Below are 27,404 nucleotides of genomic sequence, written 5' to 3'. Positions count from 1 at the left end.
ATTTGTCTCTCAGTTGTAGAAATTAGTTTCATTCCTATCCCATTATGTTGAGTTGCGATTGGATCATTACAGATCTTTTTTCTGTAGTTTTTTTGTGGTTTAAATTTTTTTTTATGAAAATAAGCTTTTCAGTTGACCAATGATTAGCTAATTTCTGATTGTGGAAAAGGAAACTGGTTGCCCCAAAGCGCTATTTTCATTTCCTCATGGGAGATAGAAGCATAGCAGAGAAGAAAGGCAGACACAAAGCACTGAGCCTCTGCCACCATGGGGAACTGGGCTGTGAATGAGGGTCTCTCCATCTTTGTCATTGTAAGTACCAATGAGAGATATATTATGAATTCTCTGACTTGTCTGAATTTTCTTGGGCACTAAAGTAGAGCAAAGCTTTCTTGTTCATTTTATTTCTTTGATAAATTGTGCCGAAACTGATGTACTGTGTAAACATGCATCCATTCGTGAATTGGCTGAGTCCATTCTTCCAAATTCACTTTTGGAAAGAATGTAACTATGGGCTCCCTTCACCTAGTTTATTTCTTGAGATTTTCAGAGTACTCATTTATCCAGCATTTCACACAGAGAGTAGAAGACATTTCAGGCTAATGATCGCTGACTTTGAGTTGTTTATTAATGTTTACTCCGAAGGAAAATTTCTACTTCTTATGTGTTTATACCACTTTAAAAACGGGCAATTGAAATTTTACATCACTTTCTAAGTAACAAGAGCAAGACTGGCTCATGTGTGGAAAATTGGCCTTTATTTCAGTAATTACAACAAAAATGATTGACATTCTCACCTATGTTTTTTTTTAAAAAGTGCCTTCTTATTTCTGAGGTAAATTGAGTTATAAGGTTTATAAAAATTTAAGGAAAAAGAATTGAAATTAAATATCTAGACTCATATATGCGGTGTGTATATATATGTATATATAACATATATTATATATAATTATATATTTAAATCAATTTTATCTTGAGAAACAATTTTTGTAAGTAAAGATATGGCTAATTTTCAAATAGACATGTTAATTTCTTTAGTTTTTAACATAGCAAAGATCAACTATTATTTTATGATGGTGGTCTCGGCAGAGCGATCATGGACAACTGGGAAGATAGAAATGTGATTCATGACTAACATTTCCAAATATCCAATGAAAGCATTATATAGATATTAAAAAGAACTCATAACTGAACTTTTGAAAAAATTTATCATGAATATTGAGTCTGAGTTTTTGAGGTAGAGAGAAATTAATGGCACAAATATAATTGAAACAACAAATATTTTGTCATTTAAAAAATATGCCAAACCAACATTCTAATGCATATAGAATTCTTCTGAGGACTCAGAGCTGTTAACCTAAGTTACCACCATTTTATGAACAGGTTACTCCTACAGAAAACAAGTTCAAATTATACTTTTAGATCCTACCACAATTTTCCCCAGGAAATGACCTCCTTCTAAATTATATACTCACATACTTGAAAATGAAAGCACAACTTGAAAAGCAAGGGTAAGAATGACAAGGTTAGGAAATAAAAAAGTTGTTTTAGTACCTTCTTTTTAAAGAGAGACTGTTCTCAAGTGTCTGTGGGCGTTTAATAGCTTCAAAGCACAGTTAAGAAAATATCATTATGGAACTGAAAGTAGAGGACTGGACAGTGTCACCACTTGATGAAGTCAGTGCTTCAGATGAAATAAACAGTCACAATCTAGAAGGGTCTCTTTTAAAAAAATTCCCATGCCCCTCACCTCCTTATCCAGGCTCAACAACACTCCTTCAAAATTTAAGCAAAACTTACCAAATAGAATTAAAGCAGCGATTTTTAACTCTTTTTCATCTTGTGGCACACATAAACTAATTACTAAAATTCTGCAGCACACAAAAAAGTATATCTTTTGCCTCTCTGACAAAATATAGATATAATGTTGATTCATTCACACCAGGTAGCTATTATTGTATTGGCTGTTGTCATTTTCAAAAAATTGAAAATCTAAGGAAAAGAGGTCAGTGTCCCTGACTACATAGTCAGGTATTGCATGTTTTAAAAATTCTTATGGCAGACCAGTGTGTCTCTAGTGGCACCCCATTGTGCTGAAGCACACCAGTTGAAAATCACCGAATTAAAAGACTTGACATTTTAGCTGATGAGACTCCCATTAGCTGGGGTGGGATGTGGTGTGATGGAAGGTGGTGATTGGCACCTGTGAGAGTAGAACATGGAGTCCTGCTGGTGTGGGGGACAACACAGCAACATATTTCTTTTCCTTCTCTTTTTAAGAAGAATCACACGCTATCATCTAAGGTTAAGCAGAAAAGAGGAGGAGAAAGAAAGGAGGGATGATAGACTGATAACAACTTGGCATACTAGCCAAGTAGTAAAACAATCATGTGGAACAAAGGATGGAAAGGTTAATTACACAGAAGTATAGTGTCACTGCCCTAGGAAAGAGCTGGCTCTAAGAGGGTTACACCCAGTTTTGTCAAAGGCTGGACTTGGGGAAGTCTTAACCCTGATCTGTCAACAATATTGTGTGAAACCCACCTGTCGAGATGTGAAAACTTCATGCAACTGTTTCTGTTTGTGCAGCTGGTATGGCTGGGGCTGAACGTCTTCCTCTTTGTCTGGTACTACCAGGTTTATGATGTTCCACCTAAGTTCTTTTACACTAGAAAACTTCTTGGGGTAAGTATAAGTCCATCTCATGCAATATTGCCTGGTTCACATTTTAAATCAAATATTCTTCTTCATATTCCTTTTAACATTTTCTGTAAATATTCTGACCAACCCAAATAGCACCATCAGCCTCACTCCCTCCATTGCAATTCCCTGGACAAGAGTTTTTAGGTCTTCTAGGGTGGGACAAACAAAAGTTCAGTAGGGTTTCCAACAGCATCCCTCCACTCCCAAAATCCACTGGACAAGTGTTTAATTTAAAGGAGAAATCTAATACTGGCTCTGGAATGGAAAGACAGGTTGGAGAGATGTTTCCAAGAGTGACACAGTTGGGACAAGTGGGACTTTTCATATTCTCTAAATCATCTGATTCCTGCCACTTCTGTGCATGGAGAGCTCTGCTCCTAGTCGCATGTTATAAAATGATCTTCTGGAAATATGAATCTCCCTACATATGGAGCCTTTGAAGGATTTTCCCAAGAGTCACATTTGTTGATTAGGCCAGCAGAGTGAAGGCCCCCAACATTCCTTGTGTCCGTTAGCATTGTCAGTTTTGTTGAACTGACAGGACTCCTCTTCATCACAGATGAAAATAATTACAACTATAGCTTCCCCTAGAGGATATTACTTGCTACATCATGCTGAAACCATGAATTCATTACTTAATAATAATACTAATTATAATATGTATTATAAATTATATGTATAAATAATTATATCATACTACATTATTATGGTTGTAGTTAACTTATTCAAGTTGATGCCAAGAAGGATGATTTCTCTTTGTTTTTCCCCTCCAAAATATGCAACTTTTTTAGGTATTTCAAAGAACAATTATAATGCCAAAGCATTATATCATACCATTTTAGTTACTGCTGAGGTTAGTCTAAGTGCTAAGAAAACTTCCTTTAAAAACCCCAGTTTCTATACTGAACTCTAATTAATGATATGCATGTATTTGGGGAGGGAAGTGAACTGATGTCTGCAATTTACTTTGAAATGCATCAAAAGTAAGGTGTGTTTATGGATGGATAGGGGGTGGGTATATAGATGAATAGATGGATAGATATGTGATAAAGCAAGCATAGTAAAAATGTAAAAGGTAGAATATGGGAGATGGGTAAACAGTATTCAACATGAAATGATTTTAAATTCCTTTTATGTTTAAAAACTCTCATTAAAAAATGTTTGGGGGAGGGATAAGAGTCAGATTCAAACAAAAGGTCCCAGCAGGCTCTAAAGGTGAACCTTTGGCTCCGAAGGACCTTCTTTTCCATATAACTTGATGTCTCTGGTGTGTAGACCTCATGCTGGGAACCCTGGGGAATAGGCCAAGGTGTTCTGTGCTCACAGGTATAACCCTCCCCCCTCTTCTGACTCTTCTAGTCAGCACTGGCCTTGGCCAGGGCCCCTGCAGCCTGCCTCAATTTCAACTGCATGCTGATCCTGTTGCCCGTCTGTCGAAATCTGCTCTCCTTCCTCAGGGGTTCCAATGTGGTAAGAGCAAACATTTACAAAGTTTGAGTTCCTCAAAATTTCAAATGCCATCAAGCTAAATGCCCTTTCTTAGGAAAAGGAAACCAATGGTTTGTGAGGATTTCAACCTCTGTAGAATGAACCAAGCCATGCTTGATTCTGTAAGTTATTTCCATATTATTTGTTGATGAAGTTCCCAAGGACAACCATTTAACCTGAAACAGACATTAAAACAACAACAACCAATCAACCTATACCTCAGTAATAACAATAAAGCCCATGTGCATGCACACACAGAGACATACATATATAATATGTATGTATATGTATATAACTAGGGCTTTATGAGGCTGATGTGAAATTTGGGAATTAATCTTACAGTGCCACATTTTTCAAAGTCAGAGAAAATCTCTTTTGTAGATAACATCCCAAGCAGATGGAATTAATGGGCAATGAGTCTCACTATAATGAATGTGATTAAGAGGTGTTGTATCTGAGGAAATGAGGTGTTCAGAGCTTTCCAATTGCCCAGGGGTCCTTTCACTTTAAAAAATAAATATGTTTTTATTGATTTTAGAGAGAGGAAGGGAGAGGGAAAGGGAGAGAGGGATAGAAACATTAATGAGAAACATCGATCAACTGCCTCTTGCATGCCCCTCATCAGGGATCGAGCCTGCAACTTAGTCATGTGCCCTGACAGGGACTCGAACCAATGACCTCTTGGTGCATGGGTCGATGCTCAAACACTGAGCTACACTGGCTGGGCTCCTTTCACTTTCAATTCAACAATTTCATGAGCCCCTGAATGTACTATGCTAGGAGAAAAAAAAAAAAAAGGATTATGTAGAAAGAACTTTTGTAACCTATAAAATGGTATATGAATTTCTTATTGATATTATTATACAAAGATGAGAAACACGAAACTTAGAATCTACACATGGTACTCAAATAAATGGGTCCCACAAAACATAAATAAGGAGCTACAGTAAATCAAAGGAGAGGAAAATTATATCAGGTGGGCAGAAGATGAAGAAAGGCTTCTTGGTAGAAGGTGACATTAGATATAGGCATATAAGGATAAAATAAGCTTCTAGGAGATGTAAATAAGAGAAAAAGACATTCTACCTGGGGAACATGGCATCGGCAAAAGCATAGGAAATGGTTAGGAAATTGTATTCTTGAAGGCCCTGAGTAAGCATGACTTCTGTTTTCCCTTTGGACATTTTTGCCATTCCTGATCACACCAGAATAACTCTTCCAAAGTTAGGGATTGATACCCTGGTGGGACTTATTCTAGTAGCTCATGAGCCACTATTAGCCTCTGATTTTTCTCTTAATAAAATGTTTGTTTTTAATATTAACTAGCTCTTCTAAAAAAGATGACTTATTAAGTAGAGATAACTTTTAGAGGAGAGCAACAAGCAATCTACTTTGATGGGAATGTAGGGATTATAAAGGGCAGATATCTGAGATAAGGCCGATGTGGAAGCTGGAGCTTTGCTGGTAAACTAAGACCTTGAATGTATAGCTGAGGAGGTAATAACTAATTTGGCAATTATAGAATATTTTGGGGAAGGAAAGTGGTCTAAACTGTTAGTAACAAGGAGAACTCATCTTGAACTCTGCCTCATTTTTACTAGTCATACTAAATTCACATTGATCCTAAGGGGAATTTTTTTTCTTTAAGAACAATACAACACTCAATTTACTAATATAACATTAGTGGACAACAACTAATAGTAGACATTGATCACAAAGATTTTCAAATAATCTTTTCAATTGAAGAAACCATAGAGGTAAAACTATTTGCTTGAAAGTTTTATTGATGAGCCACCTGTAAAGTGCAATGTCTGATATACCGTAGGTACCAAGTGAACATTTGCTAAATGAATCTCATGCACTGTAGCTTTTTGTTTTTTAGAGACAAAATTCATTTTTATTCCCTCTGCCCCCTGTTCAAATACTGGTTATTTAGAGGAAGTAAACCCTGATAAATAGGCAGTGTTTTCACCAGGCTGACCCATTAGGAAATTCTTGTTACCCCACAGGCCCAAATTGCACTGCCGTTGAGCTTCCATGCCCCATGTGCGGTGCCTGTCGTAATGGCCGTTCATTTTAGGCTTCCTGTGGACCAGGAGGGAAAATTCTCATGAGGGTCTCTAAAGACAGAGACGGAATTAGACTATTCTTCAAATTGCAGAGAAGCTCAGCTCTGTAACCAGAAAGACCTGTATGTAAAATAATAAATTTTTAAAAATTAGCAGCAAGAAACATTATTTTACAGATGGGGTTTTCCCTCCTTCAGGGTTTCCCAGCCGGAAATGTGAACTTTGCAAATGAAATTTATTTTTCTGATTGGGATTAAAGTGAGTGAGCATGTTGTGACTAATGTTGGAAATCATAATAGTTGCCACTTATTGAGTCTTCCTAGAAATCTACACATCAAGCCAGTGAGGTGAGGATGAAATTAGACAGGAGTGTTGGGATTCAAACCAAGGTCATTGTACCCCCAAAGCCTATTCACTTTCCTACATGCTGCCTAAACTCAAAACTGTCCTATTGTGGTATTATGGTCTTAGAAAGTCCATCATATATATGAATGATTGAGCATTCTGAATAATTTAGGCTAAAAGTGGTAAGGATGTTGTAATTTTAAGGATTCATTAGTAGGACACTATGCAAACTAAACAATCACAGAACTTCTGTTCTATTTCTAGTGGTTTTAATCATTTAAATTTTGCCCTATAATCCTTCTAGTGACCTGAAGAAAGAAATATGTAGGGTTGGCTCACCCCAACGAAGACTCATTCTGCTTTGTTGAGGAAAATGAGGAAGGATGGGGCTTAGCATACAGAAATTGCCAAAGAATTTCAAAATGATTTGTCAAGAAGTAGAAACGAAAACAGTGTGGCAAGTGTGGATGTGTGGGTAAATACATCTCTATAGGTTTAGAATAATCATCTTAGATTCTAGGACAGTGAAAATGTAATTCATGTAAACAAATAATTATTAAAGAGTTTTTAAAAGTACATGACATATTGTTCTGCATACAAGAAGCTTACCTTCTAGCTGGGGAACCATGCCATACTAAATGAGAAGTTAAATAATGATACAAAAAAGAAAATATTTATTAAACACCACTCAATGAATCTATGAAAAAGACCTAAAAGGGAAAAACTATGATAAATATATAGGTAAGGAAACTGGAAACTGACTCAATTGTTCAGTGTCTCACAGCTAGATGGTAGGGCTGGGATATAGCACAGGTATATCTCATGGCAAAAGTTGCTCTCTGAAATGTAATTGTGCTGCTTTCTGACCCTACTTATTTTCATTCTCTCATTCATAGAAGTCCAGCTGTGTTCCAGCATGCCAATAAGGACTGTATTGTCTTTTACCATGTAACAAATTTCCACAAACTCAGTGGCTTAAAACAATCCCAATATTTTAGCTCACAGTTCTGCAGGTCAGAATTTCATCTGTGGTTGGGTTCTCTGCTCAGGGTATCACAAAGCTGAAGTCAAGGTGTCAACTGGACTAAATTCTCATATGGAAACTGGGTAAAAATCTTCCAAGCTCATTCTTGTTAGCAAAATTCAATTCCTTGCAGTTGCAGGACTGAGGTCCCTGTCTCCTCGCTGATGGTCATTCAGAGGCCATTCTCAGATCCTATATTTCCCTCTGTTCCTTATTATGTGGCTCTATAACTGCAGATCCAGCTCACACTGGTCCTATCCTGTTTCCAACAAAATTCAGAACCAAAGTTTACACCACTTACGAACAACACTTGTGAATACCCCTTACGAGTAATACTTGGGAACCCGTAACTGCTTCACCTAAACTCCGCCATGAAAACAAAGGATGAGGACATGACAGCGACCTGAATATAGAAGTGAAGGGTCCTTTGTCCAGAAAGATCTGATGCTGAAACCCCTTAAAGTCCCACCACAAACCCTGGATGGAGGAGCAAGATTTGAGCCTTGCCTCCTGTCTCCTTGCCAGTGGAGTCAAAGATAAAAGCCTTTTCTTTTCTCAAAAGCCAGTACCATAGTATTGTCTTCTATGCACATTGGGCAGGGAGCCCCTGCTTGGTAACAGTCCCCTCCATTTTCAAGCCAGGAATAGTGCTTCAAACACTTCTCAAGCCTGTAATCTCAGACTTCTTCCAACTCTGACTTCTAGACCTAGATTTAAAGGGCTTTTGTGATTGGGACCCACCCAGATAATATCTCTCATAAGGTCAGTTTGGGACTTTACCTCTGCAAGGTCCCTTTTGCCATATAATGTTACAAAAACAGAGGAGTGACATCCCATTATATTCATAGGTCAGGTCCCACCCACACTCAAAGGGAGAATATTATACAAGTCATTGGGGATCATCTTAGACTTCTGCTTACCACAGGGACTCTAAGAAACAATTGGAAAATAGGGAAAAGATATTCACATAAAATTATATAGAACATAATGTAGTCAATCAAAGCACAAAACTTGAAATAAACACAAAAGACAATGAGGCGATAGAAGAAAACAAGGACAGCCGTCAATTTTTCACCAGGAAAAATGTAAAATAAGTGATTTCAAACAGGAAACTCTTGTTTTGAGAGCCTGAGTCACTGCTGAACTCTACTAGTGGACATTTCCTTGTAGCTGAAGCTGCGGGCACTCCACCCATATTCCGTCTACACTGACAGTTTCAGTACGTGGGTAACTGCCTTCTGGAAACCCCATTCTCTGCCTGAGGATTTTCTTTCAGCCTGCTCTGGGTACAGCCCTCAGCCAGTGATAGATGGAAGTTGGTGGATGAGTATCAAGCTTCCTAACCCTTCAGGAAAAAGTAAAACAGAAAACAAAACCGTGGGGCCTGTTCTACACAGTCTCCCAGAGTTCCCTGATCAGAAAGTTGACTGATAACCAATATGATAGGGGTAGTTGATATAACACACTCTTTATAGGTTTCCTTCCTTTCTCAGTCTTACTTCCCTAATCTCGCTTTCTGTGATCACCTTCCAGGTAGAGTACTTACAATTAAATTCTTGTCTTAGTTTTTTAGACAGGTAGAAGAATAATAATTATATTTTTAAGTTTGGTTTGGTGGAAAGGGGCATGAACCTTAAAGACAATTAGACTTGGATCCAAGGAACATGACAACTTTAGTTTTATCTTTAAAATGAGGACAATAGCCCGGCCGGCCGTGGCTCAGCGGTTGAGCGTCGACCTAGGATCCAGGCCATTGGGGTTCGATTCCCGGTCAGGGCCCATGCCTGGGTTGCGGGCTCGATCAGTGACTTTCTTATCATTGATGTTTCTATCTCTCTCTCTCCCTCTCCTTTCCTCTCTCTGAAATCAATAAAGATATATATTTTTTAAAAAATGACGACAATAATACTTAGCTCATTATATTAAATGAGGTAATGACTATGCGTAACTTGCCTGGCTCACAGAAGCCCAATTCTGTTTTGCTTTTTCTGGAATCCTCAATGTCTTACTTACTAGTGTTTCTACAGTTCTAGGAATCTGCTGTCCTGATGCAAGTAGCCTGTCCTCCCTAGATGTAGCTAACTGAGAGATAGTGGAGTAAACACAGTTTTTCATACAATTATATTTTTTCTAGAAAATCGGAGCATAATATATTAAACACCCCTATATTTAAATTGAATAATATGTTTAGAGCCAGATATTTATAATACCTAAGGTGTTGTTTTTTTGGAACTTCACTCTGCTCTCCTTAAAAGTTCTCTGAATCTCGATGGCAGTATACATCTAGTTTCAGGAACAAAGCAGTCATAGTGAGCATTTGAGCAGTTTTCAGGAGGGCAAAGCTCTGATTCAAACATAACCCAGGTTGTTGTGTGTGTGTTTTTCTACTTTGGGCAATGGCCTGAATTCAGATTCAAGCCCATATCTTTTTATGTATGCTGTAAGGACAGTTACACCAATGTACTGACCAAAATACTATTTTTTATGTCAAGGTAATCATATAAGATATAAAATGTCAGAATATTGATATCTCTGGCATCAGACAGTCAGAATTTGAATACCAGCTCTGCCACTTATTAATTATGTGACCTAAGGCAAGGTAACCTCTCTATTCCTCTGTTTTCTCATCTGTTATGTAGTGATAATAATGGTACCTCCCTAATAGGATTGGTGTAAGAATGAAAAAAAAGCGATGCATGTAAAACACTTAAAGCAACTCCTTGCATATGCCCTTTGTAAATATTAGCTATTGTTATTTATGCTATTATTGTTTGGTTAACGAACTCCCCTTGTGATGTTGTCTCTATCAACATAGGCAGGTGGACTATTTTTCTTCTCCTTGAAGGGTGTTGTTCTAAAACTACACACTTGTTCTAGAACTGTTTACTTGTCTGTGTCTCCATTATAATGTCAGGTTTTTTAGGGCAGGCCTGTCCTTTGTTAATTTTTATACCCTCTGTTTATTAAATCAATTAATCTGAACTAGAGACTATGTGGTTAGATATGTTTTCTATCCAAATTCATATTTTATACAATTAAGCAATGGATTCCAGTAGAAACTTTTTAGGCTACTAGTAAGGGAACATAAAACATATTGGTTAAGCCAGCTATGCCACTTACTGGTCCTTTGATATTGGGAAGATGACTACATCAATCTGAGCTTCAATTTTCTCATCTACCAAATGGGTAGAATGATACAGTTTTTAGGGCAGTTGTGAGAATAAATGAGATGATACGTATCTAATGGCTGGCACAGAGAAAGTGTCTTATTAACAATTACTATTTCATTATTTTCCCCTTAATCCAAAGTTCTGTTCAACAAGAATTCGAAGACAACTGGACAGGAACCTCACCTTTCATAAAATGGTGGCATGGATGATTGCACTTCACTCTGGTAAGTTTCTTAAGATATTTGAGATTGCAAAGAAAACTTGGAACCAGACATTTCCCCCTATTTTAAATACTTTTTAAAATAAAAGTTCAGCTTTTATAGGCACATTAGGTGGTGATTAGGTATGTTGTATTTTTTAATGAGTTCTTTTAAAAAATATCCACCCCTCTATTCACCATCACAATATTATGATTTATTACTTCAGGTCTTAACACTTTTTTATCTTGGGCTCCTCTGGTAAAATCCCAGCATCTTCGCCTTTTTAATGCCCTTTTTAATATCAGAAATGTTGGTTAGTCCACATATGAGAGCTTTTATTCATTCATTTTAAAAATTCTTGTTTGAACATGTAGATTTGTGGATTTTTTGTAATAATCTTAGAGGAGCCACAGCCTATAAATTGAGAATCCCTTAAGATCAGAGTTTGTCAGCTAAACATTTTATTTATTATTATAATTTATATATATGTATATATACACATATAGGTAAACATGTGTTTATATGTATTATATACAATGTATTATTATTAGAATTATTAAGATGGTGGTGTTGGCACAAGAAGGGTTGTATCTGGCATGGCTACTGTGATTAATAATACTGTATTGAATACTGTATTTGTAAGTTGCTAAGGAAGTAGATCTTAAAAATTCCCTTAACAAAAAAATAATTCTGTAACTATGTGTGGTGAGGGATGTTTTTGCAACATATACAACTATTGAATTACTATGTTATACACCTGAAGCTTATGTAATATAACTAAATTATACCCCAATTAAAAAGTGAAAAAAAAAGAGAAGGGATGTGTCTGGGACCCTTATCAAATCTCCATTAGGTCACTTAATAAATAATTGGTGTGCTAGACAATAGATATGCACATATACACAGTGATGAACAAAACAGACTTTTACTCTGAGCTTAAGGAGTTTGTCCCTGAGTAAATAAGCTTAGATCACAGACGTTCAACTGGGTTTCTCATCTCTTACAAGTAGATCATGCAGGTTTTCCGAGCTGTGGCAAATGAAATATTTCAAAAGTGAAATGTATAAAAAGTGAAATATATGATAAAATCTTGTTAGAAAGCAACATAGTGTAACAGTTAAGAGCACAGATTTGTGGACCAAGCTGCTTGGATTTGATTCTTAACCCTGCTAATTATTAGCTTGGTGACCTTGGGCAAGATTTTAAAGAAATCTATGCCTCAGCTTTCTCATCTTTAAGATGAGATGATAATAATAGTATCTAAATCATTGACTCATGAGAATTAAGTAATTATAAAACACTTATAGCAGTGCTTGGCCTCTAGTAAGTCCTATGACAGTGCTTGTTAAGCAAAGAATGCAATTTTTTAAAAAGAGATTCATTCTGATGACCATTGATTTGTATCAGTTCCATATAATTTTGTCATCTCTCTGGAGTAATGTCAGATAGTCCGGTGAATGGAACAGCCAAAGGTATATGTTACATGAGAGTCTTTTTGTTTGAGCATAAATATATCAGGGGAAGAGAGACAATGAGAGGACTTTTAAATATCCTCAGAGACCAAGGTTATTTTGTACAATCTTAGAACTTGGTTGAACCGTTAGGATTATGTAGTTCAACACCTTCGTTTTGCAAATTAGGAGACCGAGACCAGAGAGGTTGAGTGATCTGCCTCTGCTCACACAACCAGAGAATAGCTGCCTTGCCTCTCTGGTCCTGAAGACCCAGTTTTTGTTTATAAGTGTACCAGGCCATCGGTGTATTTCCCTTTAACTTATCATAGAGTCAAGGGCTATAGGCAAACCCAACTTACAAGAAAATTTTTCACACCCTTCACCCTCTTTGTTTCTCTTCTCTGCCCTCTTTAGCGATTCACACCATTGCACATCTATTTAATGTGGAGTACTGTGTGAATGCCCGAGTCAACAATTCTGACCCTTACTCAATAGCACTGTCTGACATTGGAGATAAGCCTGGTGAAACTTACCTCAATTTTGCTCGAGAGAGAATCAAGGTAAGCCTCTTATTTCCTGATTCTGATGATGTTTCCTAGACCATTAAAACTGAGGACTAGATTTTAATGAGTGAAGAACTTCACTTGGCCAGAACAACAACAGTGACAAAAGTTGATTATGAGACTAATTAAGTCTGTAGGTTCTAAGAAAGTGCATACAGAGAAAATGTCTCTCACACTCTTCATCCCATGTGTAGAGAGTTACTAGGTGTTTATCAGTTCCTTAAGCTCACCTGAGAGAATGTGTGTGGGTGAAGCCTAGAGTAACTCAGGCTCACCCATGACAAGGCCCAACAGAAAACCAGGAACACACATTTAGACAAACAAAGTTGGATTCATTGCTTGCTGCAGCAAAAGAGACCTCACACCATGAGAAAATCTGAGGCATCTCAGTAGGATGTTAAGAGAGGCTTGTTGTAGAACCTGGGCTTGTGTTAGATGATCTGGGAGGGCATTAAGCAAGCAAGGATTTGCTCTGGATCAGGTATGGTCAGGAATTGGGAGTAGTTCTAGGATTGGGTATCCTTATATCTTTCTAGGAGGCACAAGGGGATAGAATAAAGCTAAATTTTTAATAAGTAAAGAAGCAGCAGTCACCCATGTTTTTATCTTGGTTCAGACATGGTTTTGAAGTGGTTTTGTTTATGTCTCAGCCTATTATAGTCACAGAATGATGCTGGTGTTCTATGAAATTGTTCATGTAATATAGGGAACACTCTGGTCTAGGAGTGAGTACCAGGTCAGCCACCAGCTGACAATTGTCAGTGATGCTTTTGTTGTTTCTTACCTACAAAATCTAAGGGGTATCTTATGTCTGCTAATTGTCATTCCTTGAGATGCACAGTGCACTGGGAGTAACTCAGCAGTTCTCAAGGGGCAGCCATTTGGGGTATCCAAGGGAAGAACTTCTTCCCTTCAAGCAGTTGTTGAAGCTTCCTGCACTTATAGGGAGATACTCAAAGTTGTCTTCATGTACCCAATGGCTTGGGAGAATGGCCAAATCACATCACTAGACGCCAAATTCCAAACATGTTTCCTTCTGTTTAGAAAAGATTACAGGAAAAGTCACTTAATTCTGAAGAAATAATTATCCTTGGGCTTGACATGCAAAAATTTCCTTGATCTACTTAGGGACAGAATTAAATAGCATCAGACACAACAGAAACTCTTTTTTTCTGTAATGTGTTGGATATTTTTCTCTTATATTGTTCATTGTTTTGTACAATGATATATAAGGGTGGCATTATGAACATATGAAGTAAGTGAGCCCACTTTTGTGTGTTCTTTCACTTTCAATAGCCCTGGGGCTATTGGAGTCCCTTTGCCCACAAGCTCAGAGATCTAGAAAGGCCGGGATAGCTACCTTTCCTTGAGCAGCCCTTAACCAATAACTGATGGATGCAGACCATGAAAGCCCAGCTTTCTTGGTTTGAGTCAGGATAAACTCTGAGTTGTAACTTACCATCCACAGTTCCCCTGCAACATCAAGATGAAGCTACCCTCTATAAGACTTGGCCTGAGATCACCCTCTTACTTGACTTGTTCATCTTTCCTGTCTTATTACCTATTCTCTTACCAGTTTCTTCTGAAGCACAACCTTTTAAATCACTTGCCCATGAGTCCCCATCTCAGGGTCTGCCTTGCAGAAATGCAGCCTAAGATGTCAGATATGCCCAGAATTTGCAAACAAAGCACTGTGGCCTTTTCCAAATCAAAGGGAGAAAGATCTTGAGCCTGCTTTAAGCCTTCTTATAGTAGACTGATTTCCTTTATTTGATACTCCCTTAGAACTATTTCAGTGTATCAATTCATATTTCCTATGATACCTCAACCACATAAGACTTTTTGAAATTGAGAAATATCTATTCCAAGTTCTATGAGGGATGATTAGGATTATGTAAAGAAGGAATGAAAATACCTATTGCCCTATACACTGGACACTTTATATATAGGTAGTCCTGCATTTGAAAGCCTACAAATAATGTGTGTATGTAATTGCTTTTTATAGAATCCTGAAGGAGGCCTGTATGTGGCTGTGACGAAGTTGGCAGGCATCACTGGAATTGTCATCACACTGTGCCTCATATTAATTATCACCTCTTCCACCAAAACCATCCGGAGGTCTTACTTTGAAGTGTTTTGGTACACACACCATCTTTTTGTGATCTTCTTCATTGGTCTCGCCATCCATGGAGCTGAGTGAGTGTTTAAACTCCGGGGTCAAGTACTTCATGTCACACCTTCAGTTTCCAAGTGTGATGCTCCGTTAGAGGCATAGTGACCTCCTTGTCTCTGTGTGGTCAGCTGGTCTTCTGAGGGAATATGAGGGGACAACAGAAGTCAGTGTAATAGCAGAACTTTAGTTTCTTGCACCCAATTGATAGCTATTCACAGTGCAACTATTTATAGCAACCTTGAAAATACATAAAAATTGGAGTATCTTTGCAAGCACATAAAACATGTTGAGAATGCTTATATGGCCTTGGATGTCAGCTATATTGTTTCCTGTGGCTTAATCACTAATGTATTAGACAAATCCACAAACTAAAAGAGTTAACAACTAATCAGTTGAAAGGGTTTGCTGTAGTTCAATGAGTTTTGATTCAAGCCAATTATTTATTGATTGCCTGCTGTGTATGAGAACTGATCTCAGGCATTGTGAGGAATACTAGAAGGAAAAATACATGGTAATTGCCTTCAAGCATTCTAATATAATAAAAGTAAGAGCTAACATCTAGTGAGCACTTGTTAAATGTTCTTTTAACCCCCAAGAGTTAGAGATGCTCTTACTGTCCCCATTTCCTGGGGAAATTATAGACAGAGAACCAGACTAAAAAAGGTAAAATATGTAGCCCAAGCCACCTAGTTTGTACGTGGCACAGCTGGGATTGGAGCCTAGTTGGTCTAAGGCAACTCAGAGACACAGTGCCTGAACATGTGGTTGGAAGAGTTTGCCTTATTGAGAATCCTCTTGAATACCAGGTTTCTTTTTTCTACTGTTTCACACTAGAAAACACTGTGTGAAACACTGATTCTCCCACCTGCACACAAAAGTAGGTTTGGGGAAGTTCACTGGTGGAATAGGGCTTCATATAACTAAGGGTGGAGGAATTAAGGCTCAAGGACTCTGCTCAGAGCAAGTCAGACTAGAAGTGGTCAAGTGAGTGTGAAAAGCGGAAGGTGGGGAAACCATCATTGGGCAACCACTGATCAACTTGCTGACTCTGACCCCTGAGCTACTCTTTCTATGCACTGAAAAATCTGTGTAGAAAATGAATCTCTTGACTCTCCTAAAGCAATTGAGTATTTTAAGTTTTTAATATATATAATTTTATTTTATTTCTCTTAAAAATCACCTTAAAAATGAAGTGCACAACCAACCAAATTATGCCTTTATCATGTAAGAAAGAATCCTAAAACTAGAACTTCAATAACTTGCTCATCTTAAATGAACAGTTTTTCTTTGTCTTTTGTAATTTCAACCCTTATTTTATAACATCTTGCTCAGATTGCAAGATGCTCTTTGGGGGGATATTTTCTTTTTTTTTTGGTAATGAATTTCATTGATTTTTTTTATTATGCAAAGGGAATAGCTACCTTAAACTTCAGCTCTTCAAAGTGCAATTGAGTATCTTTAAATGGGACCTGATCATAATCCAGCTGTTTCAGAGAACCCTAGAGAGAGAAAAAAATGAATCCCCCCCCCTTGTTTAATAATTCCACTACTGTACATTCGTGTAGTTTCATAGGTAAGCATTTTTCTTGGAACAGGCAGAGGTGTTGTATTTACCCATTCTCCATTTGGGGAGAATCTGCTACTTATATTGGTTGACTGATTGCTCACAGTCCCATGGCTAGGTAATAGCAGAACTGGGATTAAAATCCAGGCTCTCTGATTTCTGGTACTTGCATTGAGAAGAGAAGGAGAAAATCAGATTTTTTTTTTTCTATTTCTTCCTCCCATGTGAACTTGGGCATTAAGAATTTAAATAGTGCCTGGCCAGCATGGCTCAGTGGTAGAGTGTTGACCTATGAACCAGGAGATCACAGTTTGATTCCTGGTCAGGACACATGCCAGGTTTCGGGTTTGATCCCCAGTAGGGGGCATCCAGGAGGCAGCCGATCAATGACCCTCATCACTGGTGTTTCTATCTCTCTCTCCCTGTCCCTTCCTCTCTCTGAAATCAATAAAAACATAAAATAAATAAATTAAATTAAGTAATTTTTTAAAAAAAGAATTTAAATAGTTATCATTTGTTGGATGCTTACTTTGTACCTGGCATTTGTTATGAATCATGCCAGTTGATTATTAAAATAAATACTTGATGAGGTCCTAATATAGCTGTTTTATAGCTGAAGAAACTGAAGCTCAAAGAAGTTCAATGCCTTGCCCAAGTTCACCAAGCCAGTAAGGGGTGAACCTGGGATGTGAAACCAAAGCTATCTGGCTTGGGTCCAGAACTCTTTTCACCAGATCATTATGCTTCTAGTTACCTAGTTTCTCTAAGCCTAATTGTCCTCATATGTGAAATAGGAGTACTAATACTTACCTTTCAGGCTTGTTATGAGGATTAAGTGAGATAATTTGTATACAGTGCCTTTTCCAAGGCCTGGTGCATAATAGATGCTCAGTACATGGTAATCTCGTCCCCGAGACCTAGGGATAGAAAAGGATGGTTAATGACCTTGAATTAAAACATTCTCAGAATATACCTAGTGGCACAATACATTTTAGGTCTCTAAACAAACTTCTACAAAGGACCTTCTGTTTTTCATCTTATTACATGTTCTGAAGACCCTGCTATTTATGTTTCTTGAGGTCAGGGACATGACTTACTCAACTTTATGCCTCCTTTTTTCTATTCCACTAAACTTGCATTATCTTAAGTTTTAGTAGTTGCTAAATTCGTATTTATTGAAGTGAATGGGCTCTGAGCACTTAAAGGGAGAAATCACTATTTTGTGTCTGTGAGAATGTCTTAATCTCCGCAAAATTAAGTCTTCTTAAATTGATCTCAACCTTTTGGTTTAATTTAGACAATTTTGAAACAACAAATAAAACACTTGTACTAAGCCCCATGGCTACCTTTTATGACTGTAGGGGTTGTCAACTACACAAGGATACCTGGCCAAGAGGAATAAAATTAACCCACATTCTGCTGGCCAAGGTCTTTGCCTGTAGGACTGTCCTCATAGAGGGAGCATCTTGTTCTAAATTGCACAAAGGCACTGTTTGGGTTAGCAGTTGCTTTGCTAGTTTGCAGTTTTTCTGTTTTTTGTTTATAAACAAAAATAATTCTAGAAACAGAAGCAAAAACACTCCCTTTAAGAAAACATGATTGATCCAAAACTTCCCCTCTATAAGGTTACATATAACTATTCTTTGTGCCACCGTATATAATTTTTTCTATTGCTGAAGATCATATATTTTCTTTCCCTTTCTTTAATCTATTTGGAGGGAGCAATAAGATATAACATTGTAGTGAAAAGTACAAGACCCATATTAGAATACTTAAAATATGCCCAGCCCTGGCTGGGTAGTTCAGTTGGTTGGAGGGTCGTCCCTTATATGAAAAGGTTTTGGGTTCAATTCCCAATCAGGGCACCTACCTAGGTTGCAGGTTTGATCCCTGGTCAGGGCATGTATAGGACACAACAGGTGGATGTTACTCTCTCTCTCGCGCGCGCTCTCTCTCTCCCTCCCCCCCTCCCCCCTTGCTCTCTAAAATGAATAAAAACCTATCTTCAAGTAAGGATTGAAAAAAATAAAATAAAATAATTTGCTTAATTTCCTGCTACTAAATGATCTGTATTTACATTTCCTCCCCAGGCGAATTGTACGTGGGCAGACTCCAAAGAGTTTGCTGGAGCACAACATAACATTATGTAGTAAAAACATCTCAGCTTGGGGAAAAACAAAGGACTGCCCAGTCCCACAGTTCTATGGCAACCCTCCTATGGTATGTACAGTTCATTGTTGCTATTACAGTTTCGTTACCAAAATCTTCAAACCGTGTCTAAGAAATATGTACAAATGTCATAGAGTTGTCCATTATAAATGTCATGGAATTGCTAGAATGTTATAAGCATCTACTTTTTTTCCTACTAAACTTAGTAGAAAATTATTTCTTGAAGAGTAAGCTTTGCATTGGTCTTTGATGAACATCCTGATGTAAAACTTGGAAAAACATTGTTTTTGACAGTGCTCTTTGAATCAAGAAGTTCTATCTTTTCTCTTCTGGATGTGAAGGTCATAATAATGCCAATTAATGATTTTCAGAGGAATTCCACCATGAGCTGAGTTGGGTAGGTGAGAAAATCACCTATAAGGAGCTAGGAGCCTCTTCAGATACCGGGAAGTATCTGAAGAGGCTTCTATATAGCTTTTGCACCTGGGAAGGAAATCAATGAGGTGACACATAGGCTTACCTTTAGGCCTCGGGAGGTCCTGTCAATGAGGCATAAAAGAGGTTGGACAGCCAGGTTCATCCTAACATGCAAGGGCACTGCATGGCAGAGCAAGAGTGTGGCAAGGGTGACGAGAGGGTAACAGGCCGAAATGTTTACTTTCTTTTGTTGGGAGCTCTGAAAAACTCCATTTTGTGTATTCGTTTTTTAAAAAAACACACAACATATCTTTATTGATTTCAGAGAGGAAGGGAGAGGGAGAGAGGGATAGAAACATCAATGATGAGACAGTCATTGATCGGCTGCCTCCGGCATGCCCCTTATTGGGGATCGAACCCGCAACCCAGGTATGTGCCCTGACCGGGAATCGAACCGCAATCTCCTGGATCCTAGATCGATGCTCAACCATTGAGCCACGCCCATCCAGGCTTGTGTATTCTTAATATCTCTGCTCCGTAGAGTGAGAAGTGGGCCCTATGATGTTCATATTTTTCTCCCTTGGCAAGCAGTGTACTTTATTGGTTATTATGCTAGCCATGGGTATAAAGCTAGCCCAAAAATCCCCACAACATTTGTACAGGGCTTCTGAGCAGAAATATAATTTTTTTCTTAAGCAGAGTACACTATAATGGTAAATTTCCCATCCCATTTTCTCTTTTTTGTTTTCTTACTCTACTAATATAGGACTACTCTTCCTTTAGACACAGCGTGTACTTTGAGGACTCAACATCTTTAAACATCCTTGCTCATTAATAAAAGCAACCAGACACCTCAGTGAACTGTCCTCACTATATGCAGACATCAACAGGAAGGATAAAAAGAGAACTGTATTTCAGGTTCTCTTATAGGCTAGGAGAAGGCACATTTCCTCGAAGGTGGCTGGAGTTAGAGTACCACTTCCTTAACAGGCGTCTACCTCAGAGGAGCTTCTGGGTTTTGGAGGATGTTAGCGGCAATGTTCAAGGCCTAAGTCCATTCAATGGATCCCCATGGTGGCACCCAGGAAATAGATGGGTGATGCCAGACTGTTTTAAAAACCTGTGCCATGAAAACAAAGGCCGTTAGCAGAACATTCTGACTTTTAGGGTAGATATTCTTCAACTATGGCTAGAGAGGGGAACATTTAGGTGATATTGCCTTCCAAAATTCTTTGCTACTTCAGGTATTAAACTAGGCGCTCTCAACTTCCAATAATAAGTTTCTGAAAAAAATTAATAGATCATATGTGAGACTGAGAAACACTTCATGGTTTTATTTTCTTCTTGAAATCCATTCTGGAATGTCATCTTTTAGATGGTATTGCCTTCTAAAATTCTTTACTACGTCAGGTATTAAACTAGGAACCTAACTTACTGAGTCCCAAGATGGATCTGTTTGACATAAATGTTTTTATATAGCCAACAGTGCTACAAGGTAATTCCCGTGTTCTGAAACACCACAGATTCTGACAAGGAGGGAATCTAGAGAAATCTGAAAATCTTTCGGTTTAGCCCTATTTAGCAAGTGCATTGCATAGTCCCTAGGAACTTACCGGGATATTGGAGAAACAGTTAAATTGTTACATAAAATTTCTCATCTTGCAAAAGAATACATTTTGACTACATAACAATTGAAAGCATTTGCAATATTGCATTAAAAATATGGTGTTGCTGAAATACTAACTTTTAGAGAAATATTAATTCTGAAACCAACCTTGCTCTGCTGTAGGGTTATTGCAACTGCTATTGCAACACTAGGAGGAAATTCCATTCTTGTGCACAGTTCCTCTTTGGAAATTTTCATACTGTAGATACAGTTCCCCAATATGGCCTTAAAGAATGTTCATTTTTACTGGCTCAAACTTTTAATTTTAGATATTTTCATGCATTCTGTTCTGGAAGACATTTACTAATCTAATATAAAATATTTTTAAAGCCTACAAAGATTAACTTGACTTCTAAAATGTTTTGTCCCCATGAATCTTTTATTAGCCATCACCCCTTCCCACATTCATTTTTTAATCTTTTGCTCTGATTACAGACTTGGAAATGGATAGTGGGTCCCATGTTCCTGTACCTCTGTGAGAGGCTTGTACGGTTTTGGCGATCTCAACAGAAGGTGGTCATCACCAAGGTATTGGCTGGTTTAGGAATTAGTAATAGAATCTAACTATAGCATGGAAAAGTCTACCCAAGTTCTCTATATCATTAGCCAGAGCTCTCTTTTACTGTTTCTTTTGATTAAATTTAGAGCGGAGAGATAACCTAGTTAATTTCAATGTACTTAGCTTGATAATCAAATGGTTGGGCCTTTTAACTGGGTAAACTAGAAGTTAACATTTTCTGTTGAAAATGTACCCAAATGTTTTGTGTAAATGAATGTGGTGTGTGTACGTGTGTGTGTGTGTGTGTGTGTAGAGGGGAGGGACATAAAGTGATAATGTGATTAGTTAAGAGAGGAGAAGCAAGAGGTAAGTTCAAAAGGGCATACATTGAGCCTTAAAATATTCAGATGCCAAAAGAACCAAGGAACCAAGACCAGGTCTGGTTGAGGTTGAGATAGTTTCCCAGGTCCCCTTTATCTCCTTTTCTGTGCTTTGTATATAGTCAGAGGCTACAAAATTAAAGTGCCCAAAGTCTCAAGCAAGTTATTAACTAAATTGCATCTAAAATTGAGTCTCCTAGCTCCAAGTATATAGTGGTTTTCTCCCCAACAATCTATGCGGCTTCTCATTATTAAATAAATAAATAGATACATACATAAATAAATAAATAAATAAATAAATAAATAAATAAATAAATAAAATCCAGTTAAATAAATAGAAATGGAAACTTCTTATTATAGTTGCAGGAAACACCAGACAAGACAATTTGTATCAAATAAAATTTAATTAAAGTTATTTCAGTTCAGAAAGTATTTGCCAAAACCCTACTATGGGTTATTTTTGCAAAATACACAAATTCTTCCTGTCCTTCACCCTAACTTTTCTTTCTTGGCTACTATGGGAGGTCATAATAAAGACAGTCCATCTGACATTGGAAATCTGGAAATACAAAAAGCCACAAAAGTTCTCCTTTTATGATACTTATATCGTACTATAAGAAAAATACCACAGATCAGCAAAAAGAGCTATCTCAAAATTTCCCTTACTAGACTAGAACTGACTAACCAGACAAGTGTTTCCCTTAAACATATTTCTAAGGCAAACTTGTTTTTTGGTTTTTTTTGAAGAAAACAGATACTTATTTTCTTCTCATATAAACACACATAAGAAACAAGGTATGTTCTATAAGTATTCCAGTGATAATACTGTTCCCTAATACATTTTATTTTATTAAATTCAATCTTAATTTTTTCCTGTGGTAGCAAAATTGCTATGTGGTAAAAATTGGTTTCACCATACAAAATTGCAACAAGGTGAACATAATTTTCAAAATAATTTTGATAAATTTTTATTTTCTGTTTTCAAAATGAAGCTTTTATAACTCTTTATTTCAGCAATAAAAGGAAGTTGGTTACAGCTTTATCACGTAAGATATATTTAAATCACAAATTTTTGAAATGTTTGGCAATTTTTATTAAAAGGACTTCCCATTCTATTCTTCCTCACTGGCGAAAAGTTCAGCAAGATTAGTCAACATTAGGAAATTGCTGTTTTTTCTATTGATTTTTCTTTTCTTTTATATCCCTTGGTTTGTTTTTAGTTGTACATATGAAATCCTTCTAAGCTTTTCAGGCATCGTGAAAGAAACAATATCTTACTTACTGTATTGAAATGAAAGCTTTTAATTGTGTTCTAGTTTTTAATGTTTTTTAAAAATTTAACTTTATTGTTGAAAGTATTACAGATGTACCCTTCTCCCTTCATTGATCCCCTCCACCCCGCATCCACCCCCCCCCAGGCCTTCTCCCCACTGTTGTCTGTGTCCATGGGTTAAGTATATATTTATATAAGTTCTTTCATTAATCTCTCCTCATCTACTCACCCACCCCCGCCTTCCCTCTGAGATTCCTCAGTCTGTTCCATCCTTTTATGTCTCTGAATCTGTTTTGTTCATGAGTTTATTTTGTTCATTTGATCCCACTTATGAGTGAGATCATGTGATACTTGTCTTTCTGGAACTGGCCTAGTTCACTTAGCATAATACTCTCCAGGTCCACCCATGCTGTTCCAAAGGGTAAGAGATCCTTCTTTTATACAGCTGCATAGTATTCCATGGTATAAATGTACCTCAGATTTTTTATCCATTCTTGAGAAGAATGTATATTCTGCAGCTTTAGGGTGAAATGTTCTGTAAATGTCAATTAAATCCATCAGATCTAGTGTGTCACTTAGGGTCACTGTTCCCTTGTTGATTTTTTGTCTGGAAGATCTATCCAGTGAAGTCAGTGCAGTGTTGAAGTCTCCTACTGTGACTGCATTACTGTCAATCTTCCCTTTAAAGTTCTCCAGAAGTTTATATATATATTTAGGTGCTCCTATATTGGGTGCATATATGTTTACCAGGGTTATATCCTCCTGTTGGATCTTTCCCTTTAGTATTATGTAGTGACTTTTATTGTCTCTTGTTATGGCCTTCATTTTGAAGTCTGTTTTGTCCAATATGAGTATTGCTACCCTAACTTATTTTTCATTTCCATTTCCCTTCAATCTCACCGTGTGTGAGTCTTTTGTTCTAAGGTAGGCCTCTTGTAGACAGCATATATCTGGGTCATGTTTTCTTATCCATTCAGCTACCCTATGTCTTTTGATTGGAGCATTTAATCCATTTACATTTAAGATTATTATTGATAGGTATTTATCTCTTGCCATTTTAATTCTTTATGCCTGTTTCTCTCTCTATTTCTACTTCTTATTACAGCAATCCCATTAACATTTTTTGCAATGCTGGTTTGGTGGTGATAAACTCCTTTAGCCATTTTCTGTCTAGGAAGCTTGAATGATAGCCTCACTGGATAGAGTAGTCTTGGTTTCAGATCCTTGATTTTCATTGCCTTGAATGCTTCATGCCATTCCCTTCTGACCTGTAGAGTTTCTGATGAGAAATCAGCTGACAACCTTATGGGAGCTCCTTTGTAGGTAACAGATTGCTTTTCTCTTGCTGCTTTTAATATTCTCTCTTTATCTTGAATTTTTGGCATGTTAATTATGATGTGTCTGGGTGTGGGCCTCTTTGGGTTCTTGCTTGGGACTCTCTGTGCCTCCTGAACATGTGTGACTTTTACTTGACCAAGTTCGAAAAGCTTTCTGCCGTTATTTCTTCAAACAGGTACTCTCACCCTTGCTTGCTTTCTACATCTTCTGGCAATCCTATGATGTGGATATTATTACATTTCATGTTGTCCCACAGATCCCTTAAACTGTCCTCCTGTTTTTAAATTGTTGTTTCTTTTTAGTTTTCTGATTGAGTGATTTTTTTCTACCCTGTCTTCTAATTTTCTGATATGATCCTCAGCTTCCACTAATCTGGTGTTTATTTCTTCCAATGTATTCTTTATTTCTCCTATGTCATTCTTAATTTCCTTCATAGTTTCCATATTTTTTCTCATGCTTTTGAGCATCCTTATGATCAGTATTCTGAACTCTATATCTGATAGATTGCTTCCCTCTATTTCATTTAGTTCTTCTTCTGGATAATTCTCTCTTTTTTTCATTTGGGGCTTGTATTTTTGTCTCCCCATTTTGGCTGCCTGTTTGGATTTGTTTCTATGTATTAAGTATATCTGCTAGGACTCCCAGTCTTTTTGGATGCCAATGTTAGACACTGTTTGTGACTGGCCTTCAGTACCCTGTTTGGAGCTATCAACAATCCACAACTTGTCGTCCACTCTGCTGGGGCTGGGTGTGTTTGGACAGTACCAAGATGCCCACCAAAGTCTGCTTTTCCAAGGTTCAGGTCAAGAAGCATATCAGGCAAAGTCTCAAAATACCCAGAGGCCCACCTCTGCCTGCAGGAAGATTAATCTGAGTCTCTTAATGAGCCTCAGACTGTACACCACAGTAAGGTGTAAACTTCACAGGGTGGGGCAAGTGGTTTTCCAGCAGGGTGGGGCAATTTCTCCCTCCCCCCTCCAAGCAAAAGCAACAAATTGTCTGCCTAGGAACGATGTCTTCTGCTGAATAGGGAAATGACTCATCACAGGGATCCATATGGCTCCCCTCTGAGCTCTCTCCCCAGGGCAAGCATCCTTGGGTTTTTCTCACATAGCTCTAGTCCACTCCTCCCTCCGTCTGCCAGAGCCCAAGGTGATTTGCTGCACACAAAATTTTGTGCATTGGCCCTTTAAGAGGGTGCCTGCATTTTCAGCCATTTCTTCCTGGAAGACAGAAACCCTGCTGCTTTTCACAGCCAGATGTTATGTGGGCACCTTTCTCAGTTGTGGTACTTTCTACTGGGGAGCCCAGCTTGGGATTTAGACCCCAGAATTCTCAGTGGGAACCCCCCACAGCTGAGATATCCCTCCAGACCTTCAGCTGCTGCCTGTGGGATCCCCGCCAGCCATCTCACGCCTCCACACTTTCTACCAGTCTCTATTCATCTCCACTTGATGACCTTGGTTATGAGGGTTCTCTCTAGCTAGTCTTCAGTTGATTATTCAGGATGTTTTCCCTCTATTTTAGTTGTAATTCCAGTTTAGTCTTAAGACAGTGTCAGTGTAGCTTCCACTCAGTCCGCAGCCATCTTGGGATCTATTGCATTCTATTTTTAAAAATTACTTACCAAGTTATCAATTGATGTACATTTAGACTATTTCCAATTTTTTGCTTTTATAAACAAAGATGTTATTAACACCCACGTATACGGATGGATGGCAATGGGTAGGTAGCATCTGGCTTTGAGAGAGATGGATGGTGTATTCCCCAAATAAGACAAAATGTAGAAAAAATGAATGGAGTCAGACAGGTTCAAGGTGTGATTCAAGACAAAGGCAGACAAATACAGTTAGCCTTTGCGAGATATTGCTATAACTTGCCAATGGGGTCTTCTTCCTCTTCTATCCAGTTGCTAAGACTCTCATTCTCTGGGGAAACAGGAAGGATGAGCAGGAAACCTTCTCTTCTTTCTGTTTCTAGCCCCTGCCTTGACTTCTTAGGGGAAAAAAAAAGTGATAATAAGTTGGTGTCTTAAATTGAATTCCCTTGTAAAGACTCTGAGACAGAAAACTGAATGTGGAAGGTTTGCTGGGGCATGTTCTCAGCTCAGGAGATGAACCCATCAAAGAAAAGAAAGGCAAGATTAGGCAGAGGAAAAAGCTGACCCTCAGTATGTTTGCAATTGCAGCCTCAGCTGATCCTACAGGAATTGCTGGAGTTAGTATAGCACCTTCGAGTTGTCCCAAATTGAGGAAAGGGGCCAAACCTTTGTATCCCTGCACCAGCTGCTCATTGGCCATGGGCTACAACCAAGGGCAGTGCCCAATGAGAGACACACCCACTGCAGGAAATGCTGTGTTGGCCCTGAAGAAGGGTCCTGGGTGTGGCATCTTAGCTAAGCTCTTCATCCATATGGATACTGAAAAAGCAAGCTTTTTTGTAAGTGTAGTTTTCAGAGACATGTTTTGTTCTATAGGTGGTCACTCATCCTTTCAAAACCATCGAGCTACAGATGAAGAAGAAGGGATTCAAGATGGAGGTGGGGCAATACATTTTTGTCAAATGCCCCAAGGTGTCCAAGCTGGAGTGGCACCCTTTCACGCTGACCTCTGCCCCTGAGGAAGACTTTTTTAGCATCCATATCCGCATTGTTGGGGACTGGACGGAGGGACTGTTTAATGCTTGTGGCTGTGATAAGCAGGAGTTTCAAGATGCCTGGAAACTACCTAAGTGAGTACAAAGTACATATTGCAAAGGTGTATGAGGTAAGGAAAAATGACATTAAAAAGCTCCTTTCCTCCCATCTCTATCTCCTGAGTCTGACAAAACACACAGGTTCTACAAATATAGGTAGCTATCTCTATAGTCCCCATTTTATGTATGTGGTGTATTTGTGCATATATTTATAA

At 38.0% G+C, this 27,404-nt stretch overlaps 1 protein-coding gene across 1 annotated transcript in view; it reads left to right on the top strand.

Moving 5' to 3' along the window:
- The first annotated feature begins 209 nt into the window (after positions 1–209).
- The window catches only part of CYBB (cytochrome b-245 beta chain), a 35,544-nt gene continuing 8,349 nt past the window's right edge, over positions 210–27,404 (top strand). The window contains exons 1-9 of the mRNA XM_081125880.1: positions 210–312; positions 2,590–2,685; positions 4,063–4,173; positions 10,939–11,023; positions 12,868–13,013; positions 15,022–15,212; positions 18,844–18,973; positions 21,441–21,533; positions 26,972–27,225. Of these exons, the coding sequence (XP_080982006.1) occupies positions 268–312; positions 2,590–2,685; positions 4,063–4,173; positions 10,939–11,023; positions 12,868–13,013; positions 15,022–15,212; positions 18,844–18,973; positions 21,441–21,533; positions 26,972–27,225 (1,151 nt within the window). The 5' untranslated portion in view covers positions 210–267. The remainder of the gene's footprint in view (positions 313–2,589; positions 2,686–4,062; positions 4,174–10,938; positions 11,024–12,867; positions 13,014–15,021; positions 15,213–18,843; positions 18,974–21,440; positions 21,534–26,971; positions 27,226–27,404) is intronic.

This window comes from Miniopterus schreibersii (genome assembly GCF_964146895.1).
Source record: "Miniopterus schreibersii genome assembly, chromosome: X".
NCBI classification, from domain to species: domain Eukaryota; kingdom Metazoa; phylum Chordata; class Mammalia; order Chiroptera; family Miniopteridae; genus Miniopterus; species Miniopterus schreibersii.
This window is presented reverse-complemented; position numbering and strand designations above follow the sequence as displayed.